The following is a 25482-nucleotide window of genomic DNA, read 5'->3' as shown; positions in this document are numbered from 1 at the left end:
TAAAGGTACACCAGCACATTGGTGTAGTTCCAATTACATGTTTTTGCCAATGGCAAAAAAAAAACATGGGAGTATTTCACAATGTCTTACTTTATGCTGCTGTCAAACACAGGTGTAACTATAATAACATTAGTAATGGCTGCATATGCAGTCACATGCTCAGGTGTGCCAGGGCCTCGCATACTGGTTCATTGAACAACTTAATTGGAATGGAGCCATTATTAATGTTATTACTTACACCTGTGTTTGTTGTGCTATAATAATTCAAAATGTTAATGGTGAGAGGATTTATAATGCACCTTTATGACCCATATCCATGTCATAAAGTCTTTCCCCCCTTTATTGAGACACACAAACAAATCCAATATCTTTGTACCATACAATAAACATAAATACAGTACATATGGCGGCCTTTAGATTCATAGAAAAACAAACTAAGTGAATGTATTTTTTAACTCCTTTGTGAAAACTAAGAAGCTAGGATTTGTACTTGTACATTTGTATTTATGAATGTGAAATTTAATTTAATATAATTAATGGATTTAGAATATGTTTATCATTTAAATGTATGTTATCTTCCAGGCTGCCAAAATGTTTTATTATTATTACTATAATTTTTTTTCTCCAAAATAATATACATTTTTACTAGATATGGCATCTACTTTTTTAATATTTCAAAATGGGTAAATGTAGGAATAAATTTGAAAGAAACATAATTGTGTTAGTCATCAGATAAAAATTAGCTAAGAGCCAAGTCTTTCTCCACGCCAAGTTATCCCCAAAGCTATTCCATGATGAGATTACATGCGATATTGTCATAACATGTATTTAAAGAGTTCTTATGAGGATGTGAAGAAAAAATAAACTGCACTGGAGTAAGAGAGGGTAACAACTGGATAAATAAACTTTAGATGTTTTGCCTAAATAGCCTACATATGCTATAAGGGATTGCACCAAAAACCTTTGCGTAATCCCCATGGTGTTACGGGGTATTATACTGTAATAAAAACTCCTAATAACTACAGAAAGTGCCAGTGATGGAATGTAACTAAGTACATTTACTCAAGTACTGTACTTAAGTACAATTTTTAGGTACTTGTACTTTACTTGAGTATCTCCATTTCATGGTACTTTATACTTCTACTACATTTTAGAAGCCAAAACGTACTTTTACTCCACTACATTTATTTTAAAGCTTTAGTTACTGGTTACTTTGCAGATTCAGATTATTAATTAAAAATATAAATCAACTAATAAATTATTAAAGTGAAGTGGGGGCCACCACTTCAACCAGTGTGAAAGGACGTGGTAATTTCAGCCCACAAAGTCCAGCATGTAAAGTTTAGGCAAGGCAAGGCAAGGCAGCTTTATTTGTATAGCACATTTCAGCAACAGGGCAATTCAAAGTGCTTTACATAAACATTCAAGAACATTGCGGCAAAGTGCAAAAGAACATTAAGACATAATTAAAACAGTTCTAAAAACATAAAAACATTAAAAATTTGAAAAAAAACAAGCTAAAAATAAAAGCTAGGATAGAAGCTAAAATAGAATATAACACACAAAAGTAAAAGCTCTAGTGCAGTATAAGAACATTATCTGGTTTAATAAAATGCTGGACTTTGTGGGCTGAAATAAAAACCTTTAACCACGTCCTTTCACACATGGTTGAAGTAATGGTGGTACCCCACCATCCACCATCCACCATCCCTGGGTGCACCCACCCTGGCATCACCCATCATCACCCTCCTGTCCTGTCACCCTCCCCTCCTCTGGGTGGCTGCTATGCAGAGGCAGTGACGTCACCGGGCTGTCTCTCGCTGCCTTCCTGCTGCATCACAACAGCCGTCAGTAGCTCGAGTATACTAGCACACTAGTAGTGACCGGGGGGGCAGGATATATATATATCTATTCATTGATAAAACAACAACTCGTTTATTGTCGCGTTGCAGCACCTCAACCAGCCTCTACCACGGTGGGTTAAATAACAGGACAGGAGAGGAACTGGTGTCAGCAGCAGAGCGATCACTAGTCCAGCTGCAGCTGTTGGGACATGGCCAGGCCGGAACAGGTCCTGCTCTTGGAGCCGCAACACGAACTCAAATTCAGAGGTAAGAGAGGAGGAGGAGGAGAGGAGGAGCTGCTGCCTCTCTAACAGCGGGGGTAGGAGAGGAGAGGAGGGGGTAAACAACCCGTGGAGACGATATGTCCCTGGTATGAGGAGAATAAGAGTGAAAGGACGGCAGGTCAACTGACAGCTAGCTGAGTTAGCTTAGCTGTGTTAGCTCCAGAATGCTAACAGGGCTAGCCAGGCCCCTGTCACTGTCACACACTCCTGCTGCAGAAACCTGCATTTAAAAAAGGTTTACAAGTGCAACACATGTCCACTGGGAAATAGCAATCATAATACATGTATTACAGTAATAACATGCCTCTTAAATTCATTACATTTCATTGCATATAAGCTACAACATCCCTAGCAGGTCTGGCTAGCTGACACCTCGCTCTCTGATTGGCTGTGTGTCTCTGCTCTGCTGGCACAGCCAGCTGTCATTTAATAACTTGACAGCTCACACAGGATGAAGTAACAGGGCTACCGTTGCTGCTTAATATGTCAGCTACAGGTCATCAGCATGCACACCATCCTAATAGACATTTCAGTGAAGCTTTTGGCTGCAATATGTCAGGTTGCTTTAGGCCCCAGATAATGTTACATAAACACTCATGGTATACTGTGTTTGTTTAGCAACAGATTACAGAGATCCTGCCACAAGTTGACATATTGTACTCTGGAGTAAGAAGTTAGATAGTTTCATACATTTTTTAAATTGTTGAAAACACAGTCAAACTTTATCAGTAGTCTTGTCTTAATCAAAACATCACACCAGTTTTTAGCCTCTTGACATTGGCTCCCTGTTTGTTTTATGTGTTTAATGTGCTCCAGTGGTGTTTGGTTCAAGCACCCCAAAAAATACATTTAAAAGAACCAGCAGTACCAAAAAATATACTACTTTTTGCCCCAAAAGTTATGAGTTTCATTTTAATGTGACTTCTAATATAGTATATTAAATTTGTATTTCCTATTATTTTGACTGATATTGCAATTGCGATATTAGAGGGAATGATCATTTTTACACCATTATTCTCATTTTCATTGAAAAACATCTTAAATGATGATGGTGGGGATCTTTTACCAAACCTAAATTCACCACCTTTCATTGCACATACGCTACAACATCCTTAGCAGGTCTAGCTAGCTGACACTCTACTCGCTCTCTGATTGGCTGTCTCTGCTCTGTAGGCACAGCCAGCTGTCATTTAATAACTTGACAGCTCACAGGACGACATAACAGGGCTCACCTTTGCTGCTTGATATGTGAGCTACGGGGCAATCAGCATGCCCCACCATCCTTTTACGATCGCTAATAGACACTTAAGTGAAGCTTTTGGCTGCAATATGTCAGGTTGCTTTAAGGCCCAAATAATGTTACATAAACACTCATGGTATACTGTATTCGTTTAGCAACAGATTACAGAGATCCTGCCACAGTTTGAAGTATTGAAATATTACACCAGGTGCACCTTTAATTAATTTCATAAATCAATTTATTTTTCACCTGTCAAGCTAACTTTCATTCTTTTCTCTTCGTTTACACAAGCTCCCATGTTATTCTCACACTGTCATATAATGATTGATTATAATATTTACACCTGATGAGCCCTTAATTGTTACAAGTTTAATAGTTAACAGTCATATTTTTCATGCTTCAAGCAAACATGCTTTATAAAGAAAAGTGGGGCTTAATTGAAATATTGCACATTGTACTCTGGAGTAAGAAGTTTGTTTAGTTTCATACATTTTTTTAAATTGTTGAAAGGACCGCTATAGCTTAAAAACACAGTCAAACTTTATCAGTAGTCTTGTTTTAATCAAAACATCACACCAGTTTTTAGCCTCTTGACATTGGCTCCCTGTTTGTTTGATGTGTTTAAATGTGGCCAGTGGTGTTTGGTTCAAGCACCCCAAAAAATAAATTTATAAGAATCAGCAATACCAAAAAAATATACTACTTTTTTGCCCCAAAAGCTATGAGTTTCATTTTAGTGTGACGTCTAATATAATATAATAAAATATCTAATTGCATTTTAGATATCTAATTGCATTTTTTACACACATTTTGCCTTTAACAAATATTGCATCTCCTGTGATTTAAAAAATGCTGTATACAGGCCCTATTGCGATTTTAATCAAAGTCTGATTAATTGTGCAGTCCTAGATCACATATGGATAAGATACTGTGTTTTGTGTCAGTCTAAAGGAGCATAATGCTAATGTTCAAATGTGCGAGTGTTATTTACTATGATTACAGTGTAACAGCTCATTATACATATATTCAACTCCTTATAGTACAGTAATGAAGCGTCTGACTTTGAATTGCAGGCTCACAGTGAGCCTGTAAATTGCATTAGCAATAATATACAGTGAGGTGGCCTGATATATGGAAATACTGAACCAAACAGAGGTAAAATAATGCTACAATACTATTTCCTCCACCATGTCTGTTATTAAGACACCTGGAAGTGTATTATAGACTAATGTACCACAAGCAAAAAGAGAAGCTGTTTGTTTGTAGTCAGTGTAACCTGTGGGCAGGTTTGTTTCACCAGGGAGAGTGTAGGAATAAAACTGGTGTTTTTCTACATTTTTCTTACTGTCTACAAATGCCATAAACAGACCCAAAAGGCACAATGTGTTAGTCTGTCTCTCAATAGTTTTTGAACTTCCCTGCCCTGTCTATGGCTCTCTGCGAATTCTCTCTGAGAATCTTGGGAGTATTTTCATCCACAGATTAATACACATTTGGTGTGCTTGTGAGATTTAGAGTGCCAGGATGATATGGGATTGACTCAAAATAAGCTAAATTCATTGTAATAAATGAACATGCCACACAGTGTAAGGCTAATTCATATATTATAAATAGTTTTGGGGATTAAGGTATATTGGCTACACAGGCGATACTTGTTAATAGGATCAATTTGTTGTTGTTTTATTTGAATTAGATTTTTCTGTTCAATTTGAAAATTCGACTATTCATTCCTATTTTTTTTTTTATATTGTCTGTCAATCAGAAAATCTATTGTTATGACTTTCAGTGATGATTTCGACCATATAAACATTGTCAAATGCGGTCAAATGCGGTCCGCCACAGTTTTATAATGAACCGAGAATCTTTTTACACCTCTCAACCAAGTGTCTAATCAGATGTTGATGCACGAGTGTTAACCAGACGGAAGGAACTATGTGCCCTCTCAGTATACCAGACAATACCACAAATCACATGCCAATACTCAGGCCCCAAGTTATATGTAGGCAGGCATTGTGAAGCTTAAGGAAATAGAGAGGTCTGTTAGTAGCAGCTTGTTATAGGCCTGGGCTCAGACTATCGGTGGGCCAAATACTGCTTAAGTGTTGGGGACTGGACTTTTTCATTTTTTAACAGTTTTTATCTTTGTCAGAGGTATTATTAACAAATCTTTACAAAAAAACTCCCTGCTCCTCACTTTATATCTGCTATTTATTAAATCTAACCTTGAAAGTCGACAGCTTCAAACATTAGCTCTTCATAGTAGTTTTAAACTGCCGTTTGTGGTTTTTGTGAGTTGGATGCTATCCCGAGAAACTTTCAGGAAGTAGTAGATCAGGTGTACAGTAGTCGGTGGCGTGAGTCCCTTTCATTAAAAGCCTTTAGAAGTCAAGCCAAGCTTGTGAGGGTCTGAGTTTCCTCTCTGTTTTTGCTCAAAGGGGAAGGGAAGTGTCAGTTGCTCTGGATGTTTGCTGAGCTGAAACTTTATCTTGAATCTGGTGTATGTGCTAATTCTGAAATAGCTCCATGTTTTCATGCACAGTTAGTGTGCCTCTCTCAACCGCAAAAGGTTTTGCTCACTATAATAGCTACTGTAGTGGCCTAATTTATTATTTTGTAAGAAAACTATACTTGATTATAAAACCTGGCCTGGCTGAGTTTCTGGATTTGAAATAGTAGCATAAAATCATAAGTTAAAATGTTATTTGGACAACTGGAAGTTGGTAAACAAATGGATTCATTGTCATCACTCTTACGAAGTCACGAGTTGTGCTTTTCACACACAAAAACATCATCAGACCATCAATGTCTCAAAACACAAATCAACCAAGTAGATGTCTACTGATATAGCTACTGGTGGGTCACTTACTGTCATGCATGATGGATGAACAGATTTTAATATGCCGCAGCAAAGTGACATAAAACATTGGCCGCAATCCTCTTTCACAGACATAGAATAATTTATGAATATTTGTTTTATATGCTTTTGAATGATATACCGTAAGTCTGTCTGATGTTAATGTGTGGTATTGGCACCGTATCCCCAAAGTTTGGGAAGTCATACATTAATTCGTCACGGACCCTCACTTGACTATGAATTAGCTTTGCTCTCACGAGAGGTACTGGAAAAACACAGGAGTGACTAACGACTGCCAGTTAGCTATCTGGATACATTTCGCTATGCAGTTTCTGGAGTGTCCTGTCAATAAAGAAACTTTTGCCAGAAATAATAGGAATAAATTTAAGACATGTAACACTGTGGTTTTGTGAGGTAGCACTTAGGTAATACATAGAATGAAATTTGTTGGAATTTGCACCCCCTCCAATATGTGTAATGTGCTGATAATATCAAAGAAGACTCATTAGACTCTTGGCTTTCTTCTCCAGGGTCAATGCATTAGCCAGATTAGGTTTTGTGCTTTTACAGTGTTCATGCAAGAGTTCTCATATCCAACTGATTTGACTTTTCTGTTAATGTCATTACCACTAAAGTGAAAAGAAAACCTTACACCAAAGTGGGGATTGCTTGCCCTTGTGGTGGTTATTTATTGTGAGTGCAATAACTATACCTCTGAATTTATCTGGTGCCTCTGAACCTCTGAAAGTATTACTTGCTCACATCTTATATATATATTTTTCAGCTGTTCAAATAGGTCTGGTGTTGTGCTCATTGATGACTGTTTAAACAACCGAGCCAATCAGATCTTTAATTAAGAATGTAAAAATGGGGACGTCATCTTTCTGTGCCAAAGCCAGAAAGGCAACGACGGAGAAATTAAACAAAATGACAACAGTTACTGCGAATTAGCTAGAACAAAATAACTCTTCCTCCCAAGCAGGAAAATGGCTAACATTAACACAATGCCAATGCCTTCACTCAATAGTGAAGTGAAAAGAAATGGCAGTTCAGTCCGATTATTAGGCTAATCTGAATCCATTAGCACCAATTATAAACATTACGAGATTGATTCATTCAATCCAGAGACTGCCAGGCTGATGTTTAGACTGAAAGGCCAACCTGTATTACCTTCTCATTAGATCTTTTTCATGGGGGAGGATTTGATTATCACCTACCAGTCAATGATGCATTTATCTGCTCTGATGTCACCGATGCTGCGATATCATAAATTAACAGAAGTTAATGCAAGTTTGCTGTTGATATTAAGACTATGTTGTTGCAAAGAAATAAGATATATAAAAATAATAGGGTTGTATTATCTAAAAATATAATCTAAAAATAAGAGTTCCCTCCACTGGGTACTTTTTTTTACCTGTATCAAGACACCTCAGTCGACATGATCACTGTAACAATATGGACATGAGTCAGGACAAATAATTTAGCCCACCGAGAATATTTAGTGATTATTGAGATTATCCATTTAGCAGATGGCAATCTAACCTATCGGCTATCGGTGTGAGGATAGATAAGCCTCTGGGTCCAAGGTGCTATATTTCTGGGGTATAAGGGCCAAGACTTTTTTTTCCGTGTCCTCCTCATTGTTTACAGTCTGATTAGCAACTTGAGATGCAAGACTGGAGTTGAGAGATGACATGTGCCACCAGATCGTTTCACAAGTAGCCAGTTAACAAGCTTATTTCAAACCAATAAAAAGCTAAATCATCGTCGGGCGATAACCGGTGGGTTCCACGATTACATTTCGGCCAATGCGTTCCACCTCTTTTGCTCTCCACACGGACTGTTTATCTGCATTCAACCAAAGCCTGCTTGGACATGATTGGTCAATACTACTTGAACTCCAAAACGGAAACCAGAACGCTTCTGATACAAAATCTTGTCTCGTTGCCGACAGATTCTGCATATGAATGCTGATGGTAACAGGATGGTTAGGCTGCTTGGATAATATTTGCAAGCTAGCTAGCTAACTTATTAGCTACCATTAGTCCTGCTCCCACCCTGAGTGTTAATTTATCATTATTGTAGAATATACATTTAACAAATGATTTGTTATTGTCATGTGATGATAATGTAGGGTTGCTTTTTCTGTACAGTTTTCTGTTTGAGCATAGGCATAAATCTCCTGGCTGATATCTCCCCTCGTTCAGGTAGTGATACAGATATCAAATTATTGACATTGTAGGCCCCAGACAGTACATCATCAACATATGTGTTTCCTATTTGTCTAACGTTGTCTTAGTTTGAGAATTCCTGCAGCGTATTGTATTTATGAACAGCAGGGCTAAACATGGGGATTTCACACAGTTATGTGTGTGTTATTCCCATGCCTCTTCTACCTTTACCCTTCTTTATGTCCTCATTTCTCTTTATTCCTTCAACCTCAGACATTACTCAAGGTTGAGCATTGCCTTGACCACCATATAATTTCATAACCAATAGCAATTATTAGACGCTAATTGAATGTAGCTGCTGTTCACTCAGGCGTTTTAAAGAGGTTAAGACCAGAGGAAAATGTGTCAAACATAGACTCTCCCACGTTTGAGAAAGACTTAAAGAAAATCTAATTAGCCAATTTACTTGACAGTTAAAATACTAGTAATTAATACATGTGCAAGGAAGAAACAAAGGTTGAAACAATGTGCAGTAATTACCTTTTTAAAATTAATATAAAAAAGTTAGTGCCCCATAAAAGCCACTGACAATCTAGTGCTGCAGTCTCAAAACTCACTTAACCTTCATTCACCTTTTAGATTTGGCACAGTGATATTTTGCTGTGGCTTTTGTTGTAAGGGTTTTCTGCATTATTGACAAATCTGTGCGGCTTAATGCATCCGGCCTTGTGAGAGCCTCAGAGATATGTGGCCTACATCAACAATGATAGCTGTAATTATTTGATGCCAAACTGCATCAGCTATTCTGATTATGCAGTTGTAGAGGCCTGTGATTTATAGATTTGTACACACAGTTTACTCTTTAAAGGTTTTGGTAAATTGATACTAGAATTGTTTTTGTTAATCAAGAAAACAGACTACACCTCAGTAGTCAACATCAATCTAGAGAGCAATGTTAAATGGAAGAAGGAAAAAGCAGATGGCTTAGTTTGCATCTTTGACATATTTACAATAATCCAGTTCTCACCAGGGTGTGTTACTGAGATGCTATATTTGGGGTTTTAATGAGAGAAACAGACTGGAAGTATTTATCTTGAGGACAACTTCAAGTCAAACATATCGAAAACCTGCATTAGTTGAATTGGCGGTAAAACCCTGTTTATCTAAAATGTCAAGTCAAATAAAGAAAATGTGCAGGAGAAGGTCAAATTGTGGGCCGCAAATTGAATTTGTTATAATTAAAGTCACATCCAGTTAGGCTTTGATAGGCCACATTTAAATGTGTTAACATACATATCACATATTTTTTATTTGATTTATCTACTTGTATTTTAGTCATCTAAATTATTTTGAAAAAGCTTAGATTAGCCTTTTTCTGCTGTGTATATACAGTATAACAGTGTGCTTTTAGTCAAATCTGTGTTAAATATTTGGCAAACTTCCCTGAAATTTGGTTCCCTATTGTGACAAATTATTTCAATATTAATGATACCATATATTACAACATAATTAGAATTTCCACACATTTACTGATTCAAATTAACCCCCCACTCTACTTTCTTTCTTGATATGTGAGCATAAGGATATAATGTTTAAAACATCTTCTTTTTATATAAAGATGGTTTGTCAGTTTTTTGTCATTTTTTATTAAAACCGTTGCTTTTCCTGCAGCAGCGGATGATGGATTTGCATCAGTTGACTAAGAGACAATCATTTGATTTGATTATGTCACTTTCTGACTGCTCAGATTACACACATTACGAGCTTGTTTGAGTTTGTATGCCAGTGGCAGTTTTATTCTGTACATGTCATTTTCTCCAACCAATTGGCATTCAAACAACTGAAGTGATGACTAGTATTTTGAAATACTGTGGCGTGAGATCATAACTCTAAGAGAGCCTTTGGCCAACATCAAAATTGTTGCCATTTAATGTGACTTATGTAGTTTTGTCATTGCTTCAACAGCCTTTGATGATTAGTTTTACTTTTTTTACTCTCTGGTAAAGAAAATTTAAAGATGTTTTCCTGAACTATCCAAAAACCAAGAAGGAGAGATAACTGGTTGCTCTGTGTACTCAACCATAAGGCAAAAAATGTGTTGGTTGCTCTTTGAAAATGGGGAAAAATCAGGATAGAAAGGAAAGCATTCCAGGCACTCCAAAATATTCAAATAAGTGGCAAACAAGGAAGAAAATATATTAAAAAGCCTTTATTATAGTGGCTAAATCATTAAAAAAGCCAACATGTTTCAACCACTGTAGGTCTTCGTCAGGACTTTCAATAAAACAGAGTTTTTAAGTGTCTACCCTATCTTCCCTCTTCACAGGTCCATTCTCAGACGTGGTCACCACAAATCTCAAGCTCGCCAACCCTACAGACAGGAATGTGTGTTTCAAGGTGAAGACGACAGCGCCGCGCCGGTACTGTGTGCGGCCAAACAGTGGAATCATCGATGCGGGAACCTCAATCAACGTCTCAGGTAATGATTGAGGAAGTGGGACCGCGCAGGGGCCATTAAAGTTATTATCATTAACTTACAGGCTACTTTAACTAACAGCTTAGCTGCTACTGTGGCTGAAACGATTAGTTGATCACAAGAAAAAATATTTGACAGTTCTGATACTTTAAGTCTTTTATCAAGTGAAATACTGAACATTTGCTGGTTACAGCTTCTCAAATATGAAGACTGTTTTTTTTCTTCTATATGCCCCTTTGTTTTTTGAGTCTTGGTCAGACAAAGTAAGCATCTTGAAGGTAGCATTTCTTGTAAGGCGTGATATCTATGTGTTGTATGTTTTATAGATTACATGATTGATATTGAAAATTATAATTTTTGTAGCCCTAGTCGCTACAGCCATGACTTGTGAGACCATCTAAATATTGCTGACTTTGTTTTTATTTGTATATTGATTTAAAAACCAAGCAACTGTGAGAAGCAAACTATTATCTCTCTCATATCCTGAATGGGTTTGCTCTTTTTACTTAAACACACACCAGTCCTCTCCCTTTAACCAGCATTCTCCCGTCCCCTCGCCCCAGTCCCACCTGGCAGGTGCACTCTGAGGGAGACAGGTACAGGCTAGTGTTTCCACACTGTGCCACCTCTGCCATTTACAGCCACAGACTCATTTTACAAACTCCCCTATCTGGTGTCAACAACTGCAAACTGTGTCACCGGGGCCTGCAGTCAGCAGCGGGCGACAAATCAGCACTGTCCTCTCTGTCAGTCGCCTTCATTTTTCACCCTTATTAGGCTGAGAAAGGTCACAGGTTTGAGTCCCAAAAGGAGATTGCTTTTCTGAGAATGTAGTCACTATACTGTAGGCAAACATATAGGCATGGTCTGTAACCTCTTTCTGTCTGTCTTCAGGGAGAACTCAGAAAGCGGTGTACTTAACAGGATAACAAGCAGTTGTGGGCTCTTATCTTGCAGGCATTGTGTGTGTGTGTGTGTGTGTGTGTGTGCTTTTAAATTGAACACACATTAGGTTATGTTGATAACAAACCCCTGGTTTATTAAAGGCTTTGGATCCCTGACTCTGCTGTTAGGTTTGTTGCACTCAATAGGGCCGGACAAAATACATTTTCATGAGACCCAGTTGGGCCTCGTGGTTTCCACTACATTTCAAATGTAATAAGTAAGGGATAATGTACAGCGAGCCGTTCATTGTTGTAAAAGAATCCCCGACAGAGCAATAGCGCACCCAGACGCGAAGCGGAGGGGTCTCTCATCGCCCTGAAGGGGATTCTCTCACAACAATGGCCCGCTAGTTGTACATTAACCCGCTTATTACACAGCTACTTACTTAAGAAATAAAACATTTGACACAAAAACGGTCCGCCAGAGTCCGACATCAGAGCTGCGCCAATAGCAATGGTCTGCTATACATAGCAACGGTCTGCTATAAATAGCAACGGTCTGCTATACATAGCAATGGTCTGCTATAAATAGCAACGGTCTGCTATACATAGCAACGGTCTGCTATACATAGCAACGGTCTGCTATACATAGCAACGGTCTGCTATACATAGCAATGGTCTGTTATACATTGCAACAGTCTGTTATAAAGAAATTACAGACCGCAGAGCGCCGTGATTGACCAATCAGAATCGAGCTTTCAACACAGCTGTAATAATAATATATAAATCCCAAAATAGCCCATAAAATAAGTATTAATTCCACGACATTAGTCATTATTAACATTGATTATTATTAGTTATTCTCAGACGGATACTGCGGTTTGTTATGTGTAGAGGTGCGTGTGTGAACAGTAGTGCGGCAGCGGCGCTGTCCCGAAGCTTAAAAAAAACCTTTGAATATTTCTCACCAAAGCTTCAAAGCCCAACAAATGGTATTCGGGACAGCCCTGCTGTACCAACATCATCGTAAACAATGTAGACTAAACACGTGTTTCATATCCTCATATTTGGCTTTACAACTGTGTTAGGCAGAAGGAAATGCGTTCAACTCATTTGTTAGACCTCATATAATGTGTTTCGTGTAACACCGAATGTAAACACATAACTTGTGTTTGTTGACAAGGAAACTCCACTGGGCAACTTTTAAGTGCTCTGTCTTCCTGGTCTTAAAAGCTTCATTACAGTTAATTGATAAATCTCTGAACACACCCGACTGTTCTAGTTGAGTGAAACAAACACTGCTTGGTTGTCATACCAACATTACTAATAAAAAATGTTCTTGTGTAGAGATATTCTGAAAACACAAATAGTCATACTCAAAATAGCTTCACTCTATCCATATAGAAGTATTCAGGCACATTTTGTTCTGTTGAGTTTTTGTTCTCCATCTAAGAAGATTGCATAGGATCTGTAACTAGTTGCAGTCCAGTTTTTCTCATATTTCTATCCTGTAATTTTTAACAAAATCTACACAGACATCCACTTGCATGGGGGGCGAAAGAGAATAGTCTGCCACAGGATACCTACAAATCCTAAGATGTGTCATTTGCTGGCTCAGCTGAGGATACACACACAGTGCTTTTGAAGCTCAACCCAGCTGTAACTGTATATGTTCAACGTAGCCATGACCACAGGAATGCTGCTGAGGTTGATTGGTGTTATGTAGCAGCATCCAGTGGAAAAATATGTGGCGTGAATGTCTCAAAAATCCTTGTGTCCACAAATATTGAGCTTCTTCTGGGAATATGTCAAAAGTTTGTCTGACATGCCCGGGATTTGTTATGATTTCAAGGGAGGCAGAAAGAAAAATAGCATGCCGCAATAAAAAACAAAAAAAATATTTTGTTGCAGTTATCCAAATTAGCTTCATTACTGTGCCCTTACACTCATTTCTCTTTGTTATGACAGCACATCTCTGCCTCTTGTCTCCCTATATTCATAAAACAACATACTCATACATACAAGGTCTCTTCCAATATTTAAAGCCACATTCGCTATTTTACCCACCAACTTGATTCATATAATTTAACCTCTAAGCGGTAGTTGATCCCTGCAAAAGTGGTGGATTAAATGCTGTTGACTCCTGAGTTATGTCCCACCCTGAAATAGGTTTGCTGGTGTATAGTCTATATTTTTTCCCCCTTTGAATTATATTGAGTTTGATGGACCCAGGAGAGCACAATCAGAAGTGTGAGATCCTGCCACCCTGAGAAGCCTGAATATGAATATGTTTTATGAGAGTTAGTTCTTACATCCTGGTGAGTGTTCCCTCCAGGCCTGTATCACAACAACGCTGGTTGACTTCACTCTCTTCCTCATTCCCACGCTATATTGTCTCGGTAGGTTTGCTGATCTTTGACCGGGTTTTATATGTTGAGTAATATTGAACGAAGTAGACGGGGAGCTCCCTGTTTTACAAGTAAGGCTACTCTGAATCGGTGTGGAAAGGTTACTGTTATAAATCAGGGTGTAACAATGAGCCCTATGGTGTCATGTGGCATATCTCGTTTCGTGTCACACTGTGTCGTAACGTTCAAAGTGAACTCACCTCATGTCTAGTTTTGAATGTGTTGATGAGTGCAGTGTTTTGCTCATTAAACTGAGACATTCATCTTTTGTTTTGTTATATTATCAAACTGTTTTTGTTTTCTGCTACGCTGCTTAAAATTCACATTAAATAGGTCAGGGAAATGAATTGAAGTCTCATGTTTTATACTTTTATTGAAATGGAGTGACTTAATACTTTGAAAATGGAAAAGTAAGGCACATTCTCATGACACCATGGCTTTGTATGGGATTGAGCCACACATTTTATCACACACAAAGCTATGGAGAAGAGCTGAAACAATTACTTTATTAACTAATTATCAGTTGGTCGCTTCACAAAATAATGCCAACATATGTGGTTCTAGCTTCTTAAATGTGATGCTTTGCTGCTTTTCTCTCTTTCATGTCATTGGAATTGGAATATCATTGTTTTTTTTACTGTTGTTCGGGAACAACAGTTAATCGAGAAAACAGCTGATTTCTTTTTTTAATTAATTGATAATGAAAATAATCATTAGTTGCATCCCTAGGACACAAAATCTTGTGCAGACCCTGTAATAATTACATTACATTGGTAGACCTCTGTAAGCACTTCAAGGGAAATAGTTAGTGGTTATTCTGTTATGAGCATCTTTTCTCACGGGACACAATTAATTAGTGACAGGAAAGGAAAGTTTTCTTGCCTCCCTCCCTCACCCCTCTAATAGTTCCATTCATCATCACCAAGCAGGCAGGCGATTACCATCCTGCTTGACCGTGTTGAACACAATTAGCCTCTGTAAGTTTTATAAATGATTGCCCAGCGTGAAACAAGAATACTAAATCACGCCATTAGCAGGAGTAGCTTTTTTGTAAAGGGGTGTTCAAAGGCTGTCGATCAAAGATGATTTAAATCACGTTTTCCCCTCCTGTGGCTGTGCTTTTTCCATCTCGGGCTTTGGCTCAGGACCCTTTTCATGTTATTCATTGTTGCTCAAAGAACTTACTTGCCTTCCTGCCTCCATTCTCTAGTGTTGTCCCCTCGGACCTGAGGTAGATGGCCGTGCAAATTGGGTCTGACTGAAACAGGACGTTCTCAATCTGTTCATGCCATCTGTTTCTAGTTTGCGATATTGAACTGCCGTGATTGCTGTAATGGTGCACTACATCTCTGAGGTTTTACTCTAGGGAGAATTGGCATGTGCCATATATGAAAACTATCCTGATAGCTACACCGGCTTTGAAATTAGGAGGTCATTTGTTTCTAGTGAAAGCCAAAGAATCATGCAGGCATTGTAGGCATAGCTGGTGTCAAAATATGACTTTCAATTGCACCCTCATTTAAAAAGTGAAAGGAGAAAAAGATCAACCATCAATAGCCATTTCCATCCCCTCTGCACTTCCACCCTTAACTTGAATACGGACATAAGAAAGTGATCATTGTAAATCATCGTTGCAGCTTTAAAATACCTCCTCAGTCATTGGAATGACATCAAATAACACAGCACTGACTGAGAGGACTGATGTGGTGATGGGTTAAAGTCGTATTCCAACCCAACACCTGCTTTTTGTTAGAGCGATATGTAATGTTAAGAAAGAAAAAGACAGGGGGCGAAGCTGTTAGAAAGATTACCCCCTGGGGCATTTGTAGATCCGTCAGTGTTTCGCCGTCATGGTAACATAAACTTAGAAATAAATCATCTCCACCACTTTTTCCGAACAGCATGGGCAAGCCCAGAGCCTTGAAGACGTGGAGGCCCTAGTTTACTGTTTGACAAACACATGGGTATTTGATACTCACTGCTAATTCCCCTTTAATCCGAGGGAGAGAGATGGAAAGTTGCTGACAAAGAGAAGTGTTGGCTTAATTGCTGGAGTTTGTTTCGTATTTGGGGTTGCAGATTTTTACCAACAAATCACATTATGTTCCTGCCTTGCTGCCGCAGTCTGAATGATACTAACAAGAAGGGCTGCTCCCTATTAGTTGGTTAGTCGACTAATCGGTAGTTTTGGTCTTAGTCGACTAAGATTTCTTTAGTCGATTATTCTGTTTTTTTATGTTTCTTTCATGCTGAATGGCGTATTTCCAAGAAACTTATGCGTACATCTGATAAACACAAGATTTAAAGTGGTGCTTTTGTGTGATTCTTTGTGGAGAAACTCAGTTTTACAGATCCGTCGATTAAATCAACTAGTTGATTAGTCGACAAAGAATTTCTTTGGTCGAGGACAGCCCTACTAACAACACACTTTGTTTGACACGTTTTCCTAGGTCTCCTGAGGATGTGAAATGAGGATGAGGTTTACAAAAAGGGAAATAAAACTGAGGGAGTCATAACAAAACAAAAAGACTATAATATCATGTGGGGACTTCCCGTTCACACTGTCTGCACTGGGGTGCAACCGTTGTCCCTTATCAGCCCCATTTCTCACTCCCCATGTTTCCTGTTGATACTAATTTTCAGTTGTTAACTAAAGGGAAATAAATAATCTTCAGTATTGACTTTATAATAGTAGTATCATACGTGACCTCGACTGTCATTCTGTATTTCAGTTATGCTGCAGCCTTTTGACTACGACCCCAATGAGAAGAGCAAACACAAGTTCATGGTCCAGTCCGTGCTAGCACCTCCTGACATGACCGACATGGAGGGAGTGGTGAGTGCATCTTCTTCCTAAAATCAATTTTCACCATCAGTATGTTTTTAGTTGCACCAGTGTTCACAAATGCCTGGATAAGAGGCCTAGTGCTGACACAGCAATAAAAACACAATGAACACAGTTTAGTCGTAACTGTGTGTGTGTGTGTGGTCATCTTTGCGATCACTGGCCAATATACATACAGTAAATCATCATTAACATGCCAACAAGTGTTTTGGTACTATAATGTGCCTCACACTCATATAAAATACACACATTAAATCAACTTGAGCAACGGTTAAGACCCCGGTGGATTATTGTTCAAGCATGTGGCTGTAACAGAGGTTAGACTTGAAAGCAGATTTTTGAGGTGGAGTTGTAAGAAGAGCACAAAAGAGATGAACTGCAGCCGTTCTGATGGTAAATGTCTGTCCAGATCTCCCTGATAACAGTCCAGCTGTTGATAAAAATGTTAAAAATGCAGATTGACTAACCAGCCACAGCCTGAATAAGTATTTGCAAAGGGAGTAAGGTACTTCAGATGGACATTGTCATACCTGACAGCAGTACTTTGCAACCAGCTGCAAAATATTATATTTTCATGGTTGCCATAGAACCACCAGAGACTTTCCAAATTGAACTTTTACCCCTATCTCATAGCCACTAACACATGCTGAAGGATTCAAACTATGTACTGTGAATGCTTCCACTTTTGATGATATATCGAAAACACATATTATAAAACCATACACATGTAAACTGTGTTAAAGAGTCCTACACACTTTAGTGTTGGAGAGATGAAGTAGGTGGTTTTGGTTCAGTCTGTAGATCAATTTAAAAATATTCTGGAGTCCAGAATCTAAATGAATGTTTTCTCTGAAATGATGAATAGAATTGGTGAACGCTGGCAACACATAAAAATGCGGAGTTCAATTAGAAGTGCCTTCATCTGTGTGCTCTTAGAGAGAAAAACACATTGTATCTATTGAAGCCAGACAGTGCAGAAACCTATTACTTAAATTCCTAAATCAGGAGACAGCAGGAGGGTTATCTGAGCTTTCTGTCCGACTGTGAGGACTCATTACCAGCAGCCTGTTGATTAAATATTAAAGAAATAATGTGTTGATCCTCTTTTTCATTATTTTTGGTCTCCTGTCTCTCCAGTGGAAGGAGGCTAAGCCAGACGAGCTGATGGACTCTAAGCTGAGGTGTGTTTTTGACATGCCAGCGGAGAATGAAAAAACGGTAAGCACACGCTGTGACTCCACTTCTCTCCTCGCCTCACCATGTCAGTTGTTGTTGTCACTGTAGATCGGATATCAAAGACACCGCAGGGAACGATGTGTCACATTGCTGCTATTATATAAAGCACACTAATTGGCCTCAGCAGCAGCGCCACAATGTATTTTTAATTATTGGTATGTCGGTCATTATCTGTCATGCTGCTGGTTTTTCACCGAACACAACAAATTGATGCCTTTTTATTGCTTCTTTCTGTACAGTGCAACATTTGTTTACTTGTTAATATTTGTCTCAAGGAGGGGCTGCATTATTTATGGGGCCCCACCTCTTTACTGCTCTGCTGTGTCTGCCTTCTCTTTCTCTGTCCTGTCCCATCTCAGTCTTCATCGCTCCTCTTCTTTTTGCACTATCCTATCTTCTTTCTCTTTCCTTCTCTCTTTCTCATTGTCACTTTTTTTCCATCTTGTTTCTGTTGTATCAACATTATAAGCATTAATCTTCATTCCTTTCTCCATATTGTCCCACTTTCCTCCACCTCCACCTCCACCCCTGTCTCCCCACACTCTCAGGCATCACCACTTTGTTGTTTCTCACATGCAGTTTGTCATTGTTGTGATTCTTCTCAGACCCCACACACACACACACACACCTGTAGAGACATTATCTCATCATGATATGAGCCGGGTCTACTGGTTTCATGAACACGAGGAGGGAAATGGACCCGTGGTGGTTGTTTTCAATTCCTTTTGAGCTGTGCGATACACACGGCTCCCAGTCAGCACTGTGCACCACAGAGTCCGTTAGACGGAAATAATGCTGATAGAAACCAGCTTGATCCACTTATGAAAGGCACCCCTGGGTGAACTCTCCCACAAACATAGAGATAGGCGGCTTGAGAGGAGCCTCTGTGCTCCTATATATATATATATATAAAAGTCTGAAAGTCTCCAAATGTAAACATGAAACTGCACCCGTGTGCCAGCCAAGTCATCGGTCAGAATCGCCATGGAAACACTGTAGCAGCAAAACAGACGACGTATTGCGTTATAACTTGTCGCCCTGTTGACCCACTTACAGCATGACATGGAGTCCAACAAGATGATGTCGTCCAGCTTGCTGAAGTCAGACTCCTCCACGCTGCCTCCGAAGTCAATGAGCTCCACCCTTGATGACGGGGAGGTAAAGAAGATCATGGAGGAGTGTAAGAGGCTGCAGATGGAGGCTCAGAGGCTACGGGAAGAAAACAAACAGATCAGGGTGAGTGAGATGACTCGAAGACCACAGTCAGTTATTTTTTTTTATTTTTCCAAGACGGTAAAGACACAGTATCACTGTAGTCTCAGGCTCACGGATGCACCCCCTTTTGTGAAGGACATTGGTTAGTAGAGGTGGTAAACTATTGATGATACAAGTCCAGCTGATCAATACGAACTTTAACTTGAAATGGATGCAGACTCTATCAGGTAAACGTGAACTGGTGATTATCAAACAAAACTTTTCTTTCTTTCCTAAAGTTCTCATCAGTGTTAGATGATGGTTTAAACAGTCGCCTCACTTATTGGAAATGCGTGGTCTTTTCTGTGTGATGTAGCAACACTGCTTGTTTTCCCTAAAGCACAATATGTCATAAAAACACAATCATTTCTTCTGACGTTAGCAGAGACACTGTCTTTTTTTAACGCAGCAGGTAACCTTGCAAACACTGAAAACAACCATTGAATATATTTCTTGGGGCATATTCTTAACCGTGGAAGAGACTGGATGTAAGTTACTGTATGAATCAACACATCAAACGGTCAGTCACTAAGTCCAAGAACTGCAACTAACAATTATGTTCATTATCAATCACTCTGCTGATTATTTTCTTGATTAATCAACCAATCGTTTGGTCTATAATATATGAGAACAAGTGAAAAATGCGTATCGTAATGTCCCAGAGAAGTTGACATATTTAAATATGTTGCTTTGTTTGACCAACAGTCCAAAAACCAAAGATATTAAGTCCAAGAAAACTAAAAAATATTCACACTTTAGATGTTAAAAGCAGTGAATTAATGACAATTACTCGATTGTCAAGATTGTAGCTGATTTATTTCCTGTCGACCAACTCATCGATTAATCGACTATTCACTTCTAATGCGTTCTGTACGTTGAATCCTGTTACACACGGTGTAGTTCAGACAACCAATCTATCTTCAGAGAGAAAGCGTTACTCCACTGAATGAGCAAAGAAAGCTCCTCTTTCATCTCAATCACCAAAATTAGCAGATGACATCACTGAACATCCAGAGTCACATTTGGTTATTTTTCTGTACTGATTGATGTTCACAATCAAGATAAGCTAATTAAGTGGAGATTTGATTCACACAGAGCGGTGGTTCCAGATGACGTTGCGGTGTCCCTCCACCCTTTGCTGTATTTCTTTGAATAGAGACAGTAACTCAAGATTGAGGTTTGCATTAAGTGCAACTACTCAGATCCATAATCAGTGGCAGACCTCAGCGTTTCGAAGTTCGTAAGGCAATTTTGCAAATCAATGAGTTTGCCATCAATCACGACGATCAGTGAAGTAAGGTTCGAGTATTGTTAAGGTTCAGTTGGAAATGAGTTGCATGCACACACGCCACAGACGGCTAAGAGAGAGTCAAACACCACCACCACCTCCTCCTCCTCCTTTTTAAGGTCTTGCCAGAGGCAGAACGACTGTTGGCTGCTCCTGCGGCTGAGATTAAACTAACAGAGAGCCCCCCCACCCGCTGCTGGGAAATGAAGTGTGTTAAAAGCTTGGCGCCTTCTGCAGTCCTCTGGGGATTGGGTCAGATGAAGATTTAAGCAGATCCGATTTCTTTGAGCTTGTAAATAAAATACTGTCTTATCTTATTGACTGATTGACAAGCTGACCGTCTCTTCCCCATCATCTTTTACTTTTTCTCTTCTTCATTCCCTTTTTTTTTAATTTCACTCTCCCACCACCACCACGCCACCACCCTTCTTCCTCTTCCCACACGCTTCCTTTCTTTCATCATTTCTCAATTATTTCTGTTACCCCCGCTTTTTTCTTACGCCTCTTTCTTTTTTCCTCCCCTGTTTCAGGAGGACGACGGTCTGCGGATGAGGAAGAGTAACGTGATGTCATCTCAGCACTCCTCAATTGGCATGAAGAAAGACGAGGGGTTGAGCGCCCGCACGATGGCCCTCATCGTGCTCTTCTTCATTGTGGGCGTCATCGTGGGCAAGTTGGTCTTGTAGATGGCAGCGCAGTTCGGGTCGGGCCGCAGCATGCTTTCAGGGGGATGAAAACAAACACGGGATCTGGGATTTTGGATCAGAAATGCCATATCCGCTGGGTGGGGGGTGGTACTAGTTTTGATTCAGTCTCATTTATGTAAAAAAATTTCAAAAGGTAATGTATGAGAAAATAAAGAAGAAAAAAACGATTCATCATCTTATGAACAAACCTACTGTTACAGGTCTTGCCTCTACGTAATCATCACATAATCATTCTGGCCCTCTTTCCCAAAGTTTCATGTATACAGATGACTGGTTCTGTGGGCGTGGGGAGGTAATGGAAACATGATTTAATGCTAGTGATCCAGACCAATTTTCTAACACCGGCGAGGTAGTGTTGGTGCGACTGAGTCAGTTTGCAATGTGTGAATGTCATTTTAGTGTATTGTTGTTTCTTTTTCTAAATGACGGAGGTCAGAGCCTAATGTAAATGTAAACGTAATCGCCCTAACCCCCCCACTGTACAGTATATCCAGGTGTTCCTTCCAGCTAAACCCCCTTTAAGGAAGGGATTCACCAGAGAGACGATCCACACAGTCGGGGTTACACACAGGGCTATCAAACTGACTCCTGCAATCAGAGGCTTTGTAAAATCGGCTCGTCTTTGATTGTAGAACAACCTTGATCAGTGTATGAAACACTATACCATAGGTATTTTCTTTCCTGGTGTCGTTTTTTTATTTTCACTCTACCTTACTCCCTTCACCTGTCACTCAGTGCTCACCACACCCCCAGTTGTCAGAGGGGGCTGTTTGATTGCATGCGTTCACACACAGAGTGTTGCATCTGGACTTTTGAATCTAATTTAATTGCTTTTATAATGGTGATAATATTATGTAATTTGGCTGTAGGTTTGCACAACTACATTTTTCAGATTTTCTTTCTCTCTTCTGGCTTTGTTGCGTTTTTATGATTTAAATAATTTTTCTTGTTGTTAGGGTTGAAGCATTTAAGAATATTGCAGCTACCAGAAATGAGCTCCAGATTTGTAGGATTAGATCATTTCTGCAAATGTTATCCAGATGAAAGGCTTGCCTTGTGACCTATTTGGGCAAGTTATTCTCAGTCCAAGACGGAGGTATATATACAGTACAATGAGCGGGAGGTGCACGTAGAGGCGACTGGTTGTGTTTCCCTTACAAAATCAACAACACAAAGAGCCTGGACCTTGGTCTTTTCCAGCTCTTTTTTGTTTTCTCATATTTTCCTACTGAGCCATACATTTGTTGTTTTTCTGTTTTGTTTGGGGCAAATGTATGTCAGAGATCAACTGAGTGTTTCAAGCTGCCTGCTCCAGCTCTCTGCTGCTGGGGATTTTTTTGCTGGGTTTTATTTTTCCACTCCACTGCAGGCGTGTGTTCAGTTTTTGGTGTTTGTTCAGCATTTATCCGTTGCTTATTAATGTTATATCCTCACTGCATTTGAAGTCGTGTTCATTTTTAATGCACTAAGATTAAGCGTGTCTCTCCTTTGATCTTCCTGCAGCATACATCTTATATCCTTGAGGGGACCACATGATGACATTGTACTGTTCCAGAGCCGACGGTTATTTTTTTGGTCAAAATAAACAAAAACATACTCTCAAATTGTTTCATCTCCAAATTTGCATGAGGGGCAAAAAACGCAGTGGAGAGTGTCGATCTACTTTGCAATATTTGAAGGAAAAAGAGCAGTTGTTAATTTTTTTATCCCACTGTATCCACAAAAGATGCAGGAGTGCAATACCCTTTGTTAAACTGAAAGAAAAATGAGACAATTCCACCATCTTTTCATGTTAAGTGGAGTGGAAGATGATGAATATGACTGGCGGGTAAGAGATTAAAATATACATGAGCTTGTGTTTCTACTGTATCTCTGTAAAGTTGTTGGGTTGAGGATGACTTGCTGCTTAGAGGGAGGGCAGAGCAGACCTGAGCTACAGTCCCATCTTGGGTTATCAGACCTGGGTCATATAGTACTTGCAGAAAATTCTTCTTGTTCAATGAATCCTTGTTGGAGTATCAGAAAACATTTTACATAAAAAAAAATATTTAAAAGTATCAGAATATACTGTTGTGTGATTAATAATTTACCACTGTCGTGCTCTGAGGCAGTAAACTCCCCCGATGTGGTACTCCAAGTAGGATTGAACCAACAATAAGAATTACATGTGAATACTAACTGATTCAGGCCCGGTTGTAAAACACACTACACTGACCATCACCGTGATCAATGTAAGCAGTCGGCAAACTGTTTTGTATGTATATAAATAAATAAATAAATAAGTCTATCTGAGAAGAAGATTAATATTCCTAGTTCAAGTAGTCTCTCTGGTGTATAAAAACAACCCAACCTGGTTGGACTATGTAGCATCTTAATAAATTAAATGAATAAAGCCCCTACCTAACCGTGTGAAGTCATTTCCTGTTATACACACAGGCTACAAGGTACACATTTTTATATATATATATATATACTGTATATGAAATCACTGAACATATTTTCATTAACAAATGTCATGTTGATCAGAATTGTGCTGCCCTGCTTATAGTTCAGGTTGATTTATGCACTGAAATGTGTGATGAATGTGTAGTTAGGGTTGTTATTGTGTGATCTGGAGGTGTGTTACTAAAGAGGTTTAGCTCATCTGGTCCAAGGATGAACAAACTATTATGAATAAGAATCACACAACATTTAAAGGTATAGTGTGTAGGATTTGCATCATTAGTGGTGTGGTTGCAGATTGCAACCAACTGAGTATCCCCTCTGCTCACGCCTCCCTTTAAAAGAGGACCCGCTCCCTATGTAGATATGAAGGACTCATTCTAAGCTAATGAGAACAAAACGATTCTTAGTTTCAGGTGATTAAACACTAATGAAAACATAGTCTATTATATATTATTTCTGCTAATAGATCCCCGAAATGTTACACACTGTTCCTTTAAAGGAAAGGTTGTTTTGATTCTGCTGCCGAAGTAAAGAGAAAAACTAAAGACGGTCTGATTGTGTGCAAAACAGCTTGAAGAATAGATGAAAACTTGTTGTGGGTCAATCAACAGTATGAGAGGATTTATTTTTAAAGAGTGTGCCACTGATTTAGCAATGCACATCTACAGTATGACACTGTCAGACTCATGGATGGACAGTTAAAAAAAGAGGTATCAAAATCGATGAGGAGAACCAGAGATATTGGGTCCTTTTCCTTATGCTAACGGGTTTCCTCGATTCCTTTCCTCACCTCCTCTCATCGCATCTTAGTCCTGCCCGCGAGAGATGCGAGTGGAGGATGCGAGGAGAGAGGAGTCGAGGCAACAGGCATTTAACAAACGAGACATCTTTTCCATGAAGCTGTCAGTTTAAGGCGACGTCAAAAAACTATGACGTGTGGCACAGCTGCATCAGCTGTCCATTGTTTTGTTATACGTTGCATTTTATGATCTCTGTCAGATGACTATAACGGTGTTCATGACAACCTATATATTTAATATTAATTCAATTTTCAAATATTTGAAAATTAAATGAAAATAACTATACAAGTGAGAGAGTGACCTATCTGATTGAGTGATATAATATATTATATGCACACAAATGTACTTCTGTCTATCTATATGACAACATGAAAAACAGCAAAGTAGTGCTGAATGCAAGAGAATGATCTTATTGATATAATTACTTGATGTTAGCAGCTGTTTGCACTTGTAAACACGTCACGATTGAAGCAGTTGAATTGGGTGTAGCCTACATTCAAGATAAATACATATCAATGTGAAATGTCATTAAGGAATGCAGTTAGAACTCTCAGCTCTTCCAGAAGTCTCCTTTCTCCTCGCTCCTCATCTCCTTGAGGAAGATCCTCTATGATGGCGGAGTGGGAACCATTTTTGGGTCACGGGAGGAGAGAGGAAGCATAACTTTGCATAATGAAAAGGACCCAATGTCTTTTTTATTTCACACATTCTTCTTCCTTGTCATTACCTGGAGTCTACTTTACCCA

The 25482-nt window shown here is 39.0% G+C and overlaps 1 protein-coding gene across 2 annotated transcripts; it reads left to right on the top strand.

Moving 5' to 3' along the window:
• Window positions 1–1788: 1788 nt before the first annotated feature.
• Window positions 1789–23890, top strand: vapb (VAMP (vesicle-associated membrane protein)-associated protein B and C). 2 transcript variants are annotated; one of them, XM_074641320.1, is made up of 7 exons: window positions 1789–2111; window positions 10720–10872; window positions 16894–16997; window positions 18144–18224; window positions 19299–19478; window positions 21315–21453; window positions 22995–23890. In XM_074641320.1, exons 1-7 carry the CDS (start codon window positions 2054–2056, stop codon window positions 23012–23014), a joined length of 735 nt encoding a protein of 244 aa, XP_074497421.1. In that variant the 5' UTR covers window positions 1789–2053; the 3' UTR covers window positions 23015–23890. The 2 variants fall into 2 exon arrangements, with proteins under 2 accessions (XP_074497421.1, XP_074497431.1); XM_074641330.1 differs by having other exon boundaries at window positions 1793–2111; window positions 21315–23890.
• Window positions 23891–25482: the final 1592 nt, after the last annotated feature.

Source organism: Sebastes fasciatus, chromosome 1 (genome assembly GCF_043250625.1).
Source record: "Sebastes fasciatus isolate fSebFas1 chromosome 1, fSebFas1.pri, whole genome shotgun sequence".
NCBI lineage: Eukaryota > Metazoa > Chordata > Actinopteri > Perciformes > Sebastidae > Sebastes > Sebastes fasciatus.
The sequence above is the reverse complement of the archived record's forward strand: the minus strand, read 5'-3'. Positions and strand labels throughout refer to the sequence as shown.

Coding starts and splice junctions, on each gene's coding strand:
- vapb (XM_074641320.1), top strand. CDS start 2,054: ATGGCCAGGCCGGAACAGGTCCTGCTCTTGGAGCCGCAACACGAACTC. Junction 2,112..10,719: donor ACACGAACTCAAATTCAGAG/GTAAGAGAGGAG, acceptor CCCTCTTCACAG/GTCCATTCTCAGACGTGGTC. Junction 10,873..16,893: donor AACCTCAATCAACGTCTCAG/GTAATGATTGAG, acceptor TCTGTATTTCAG/TTATGCTGCAGCCTTTTGAC.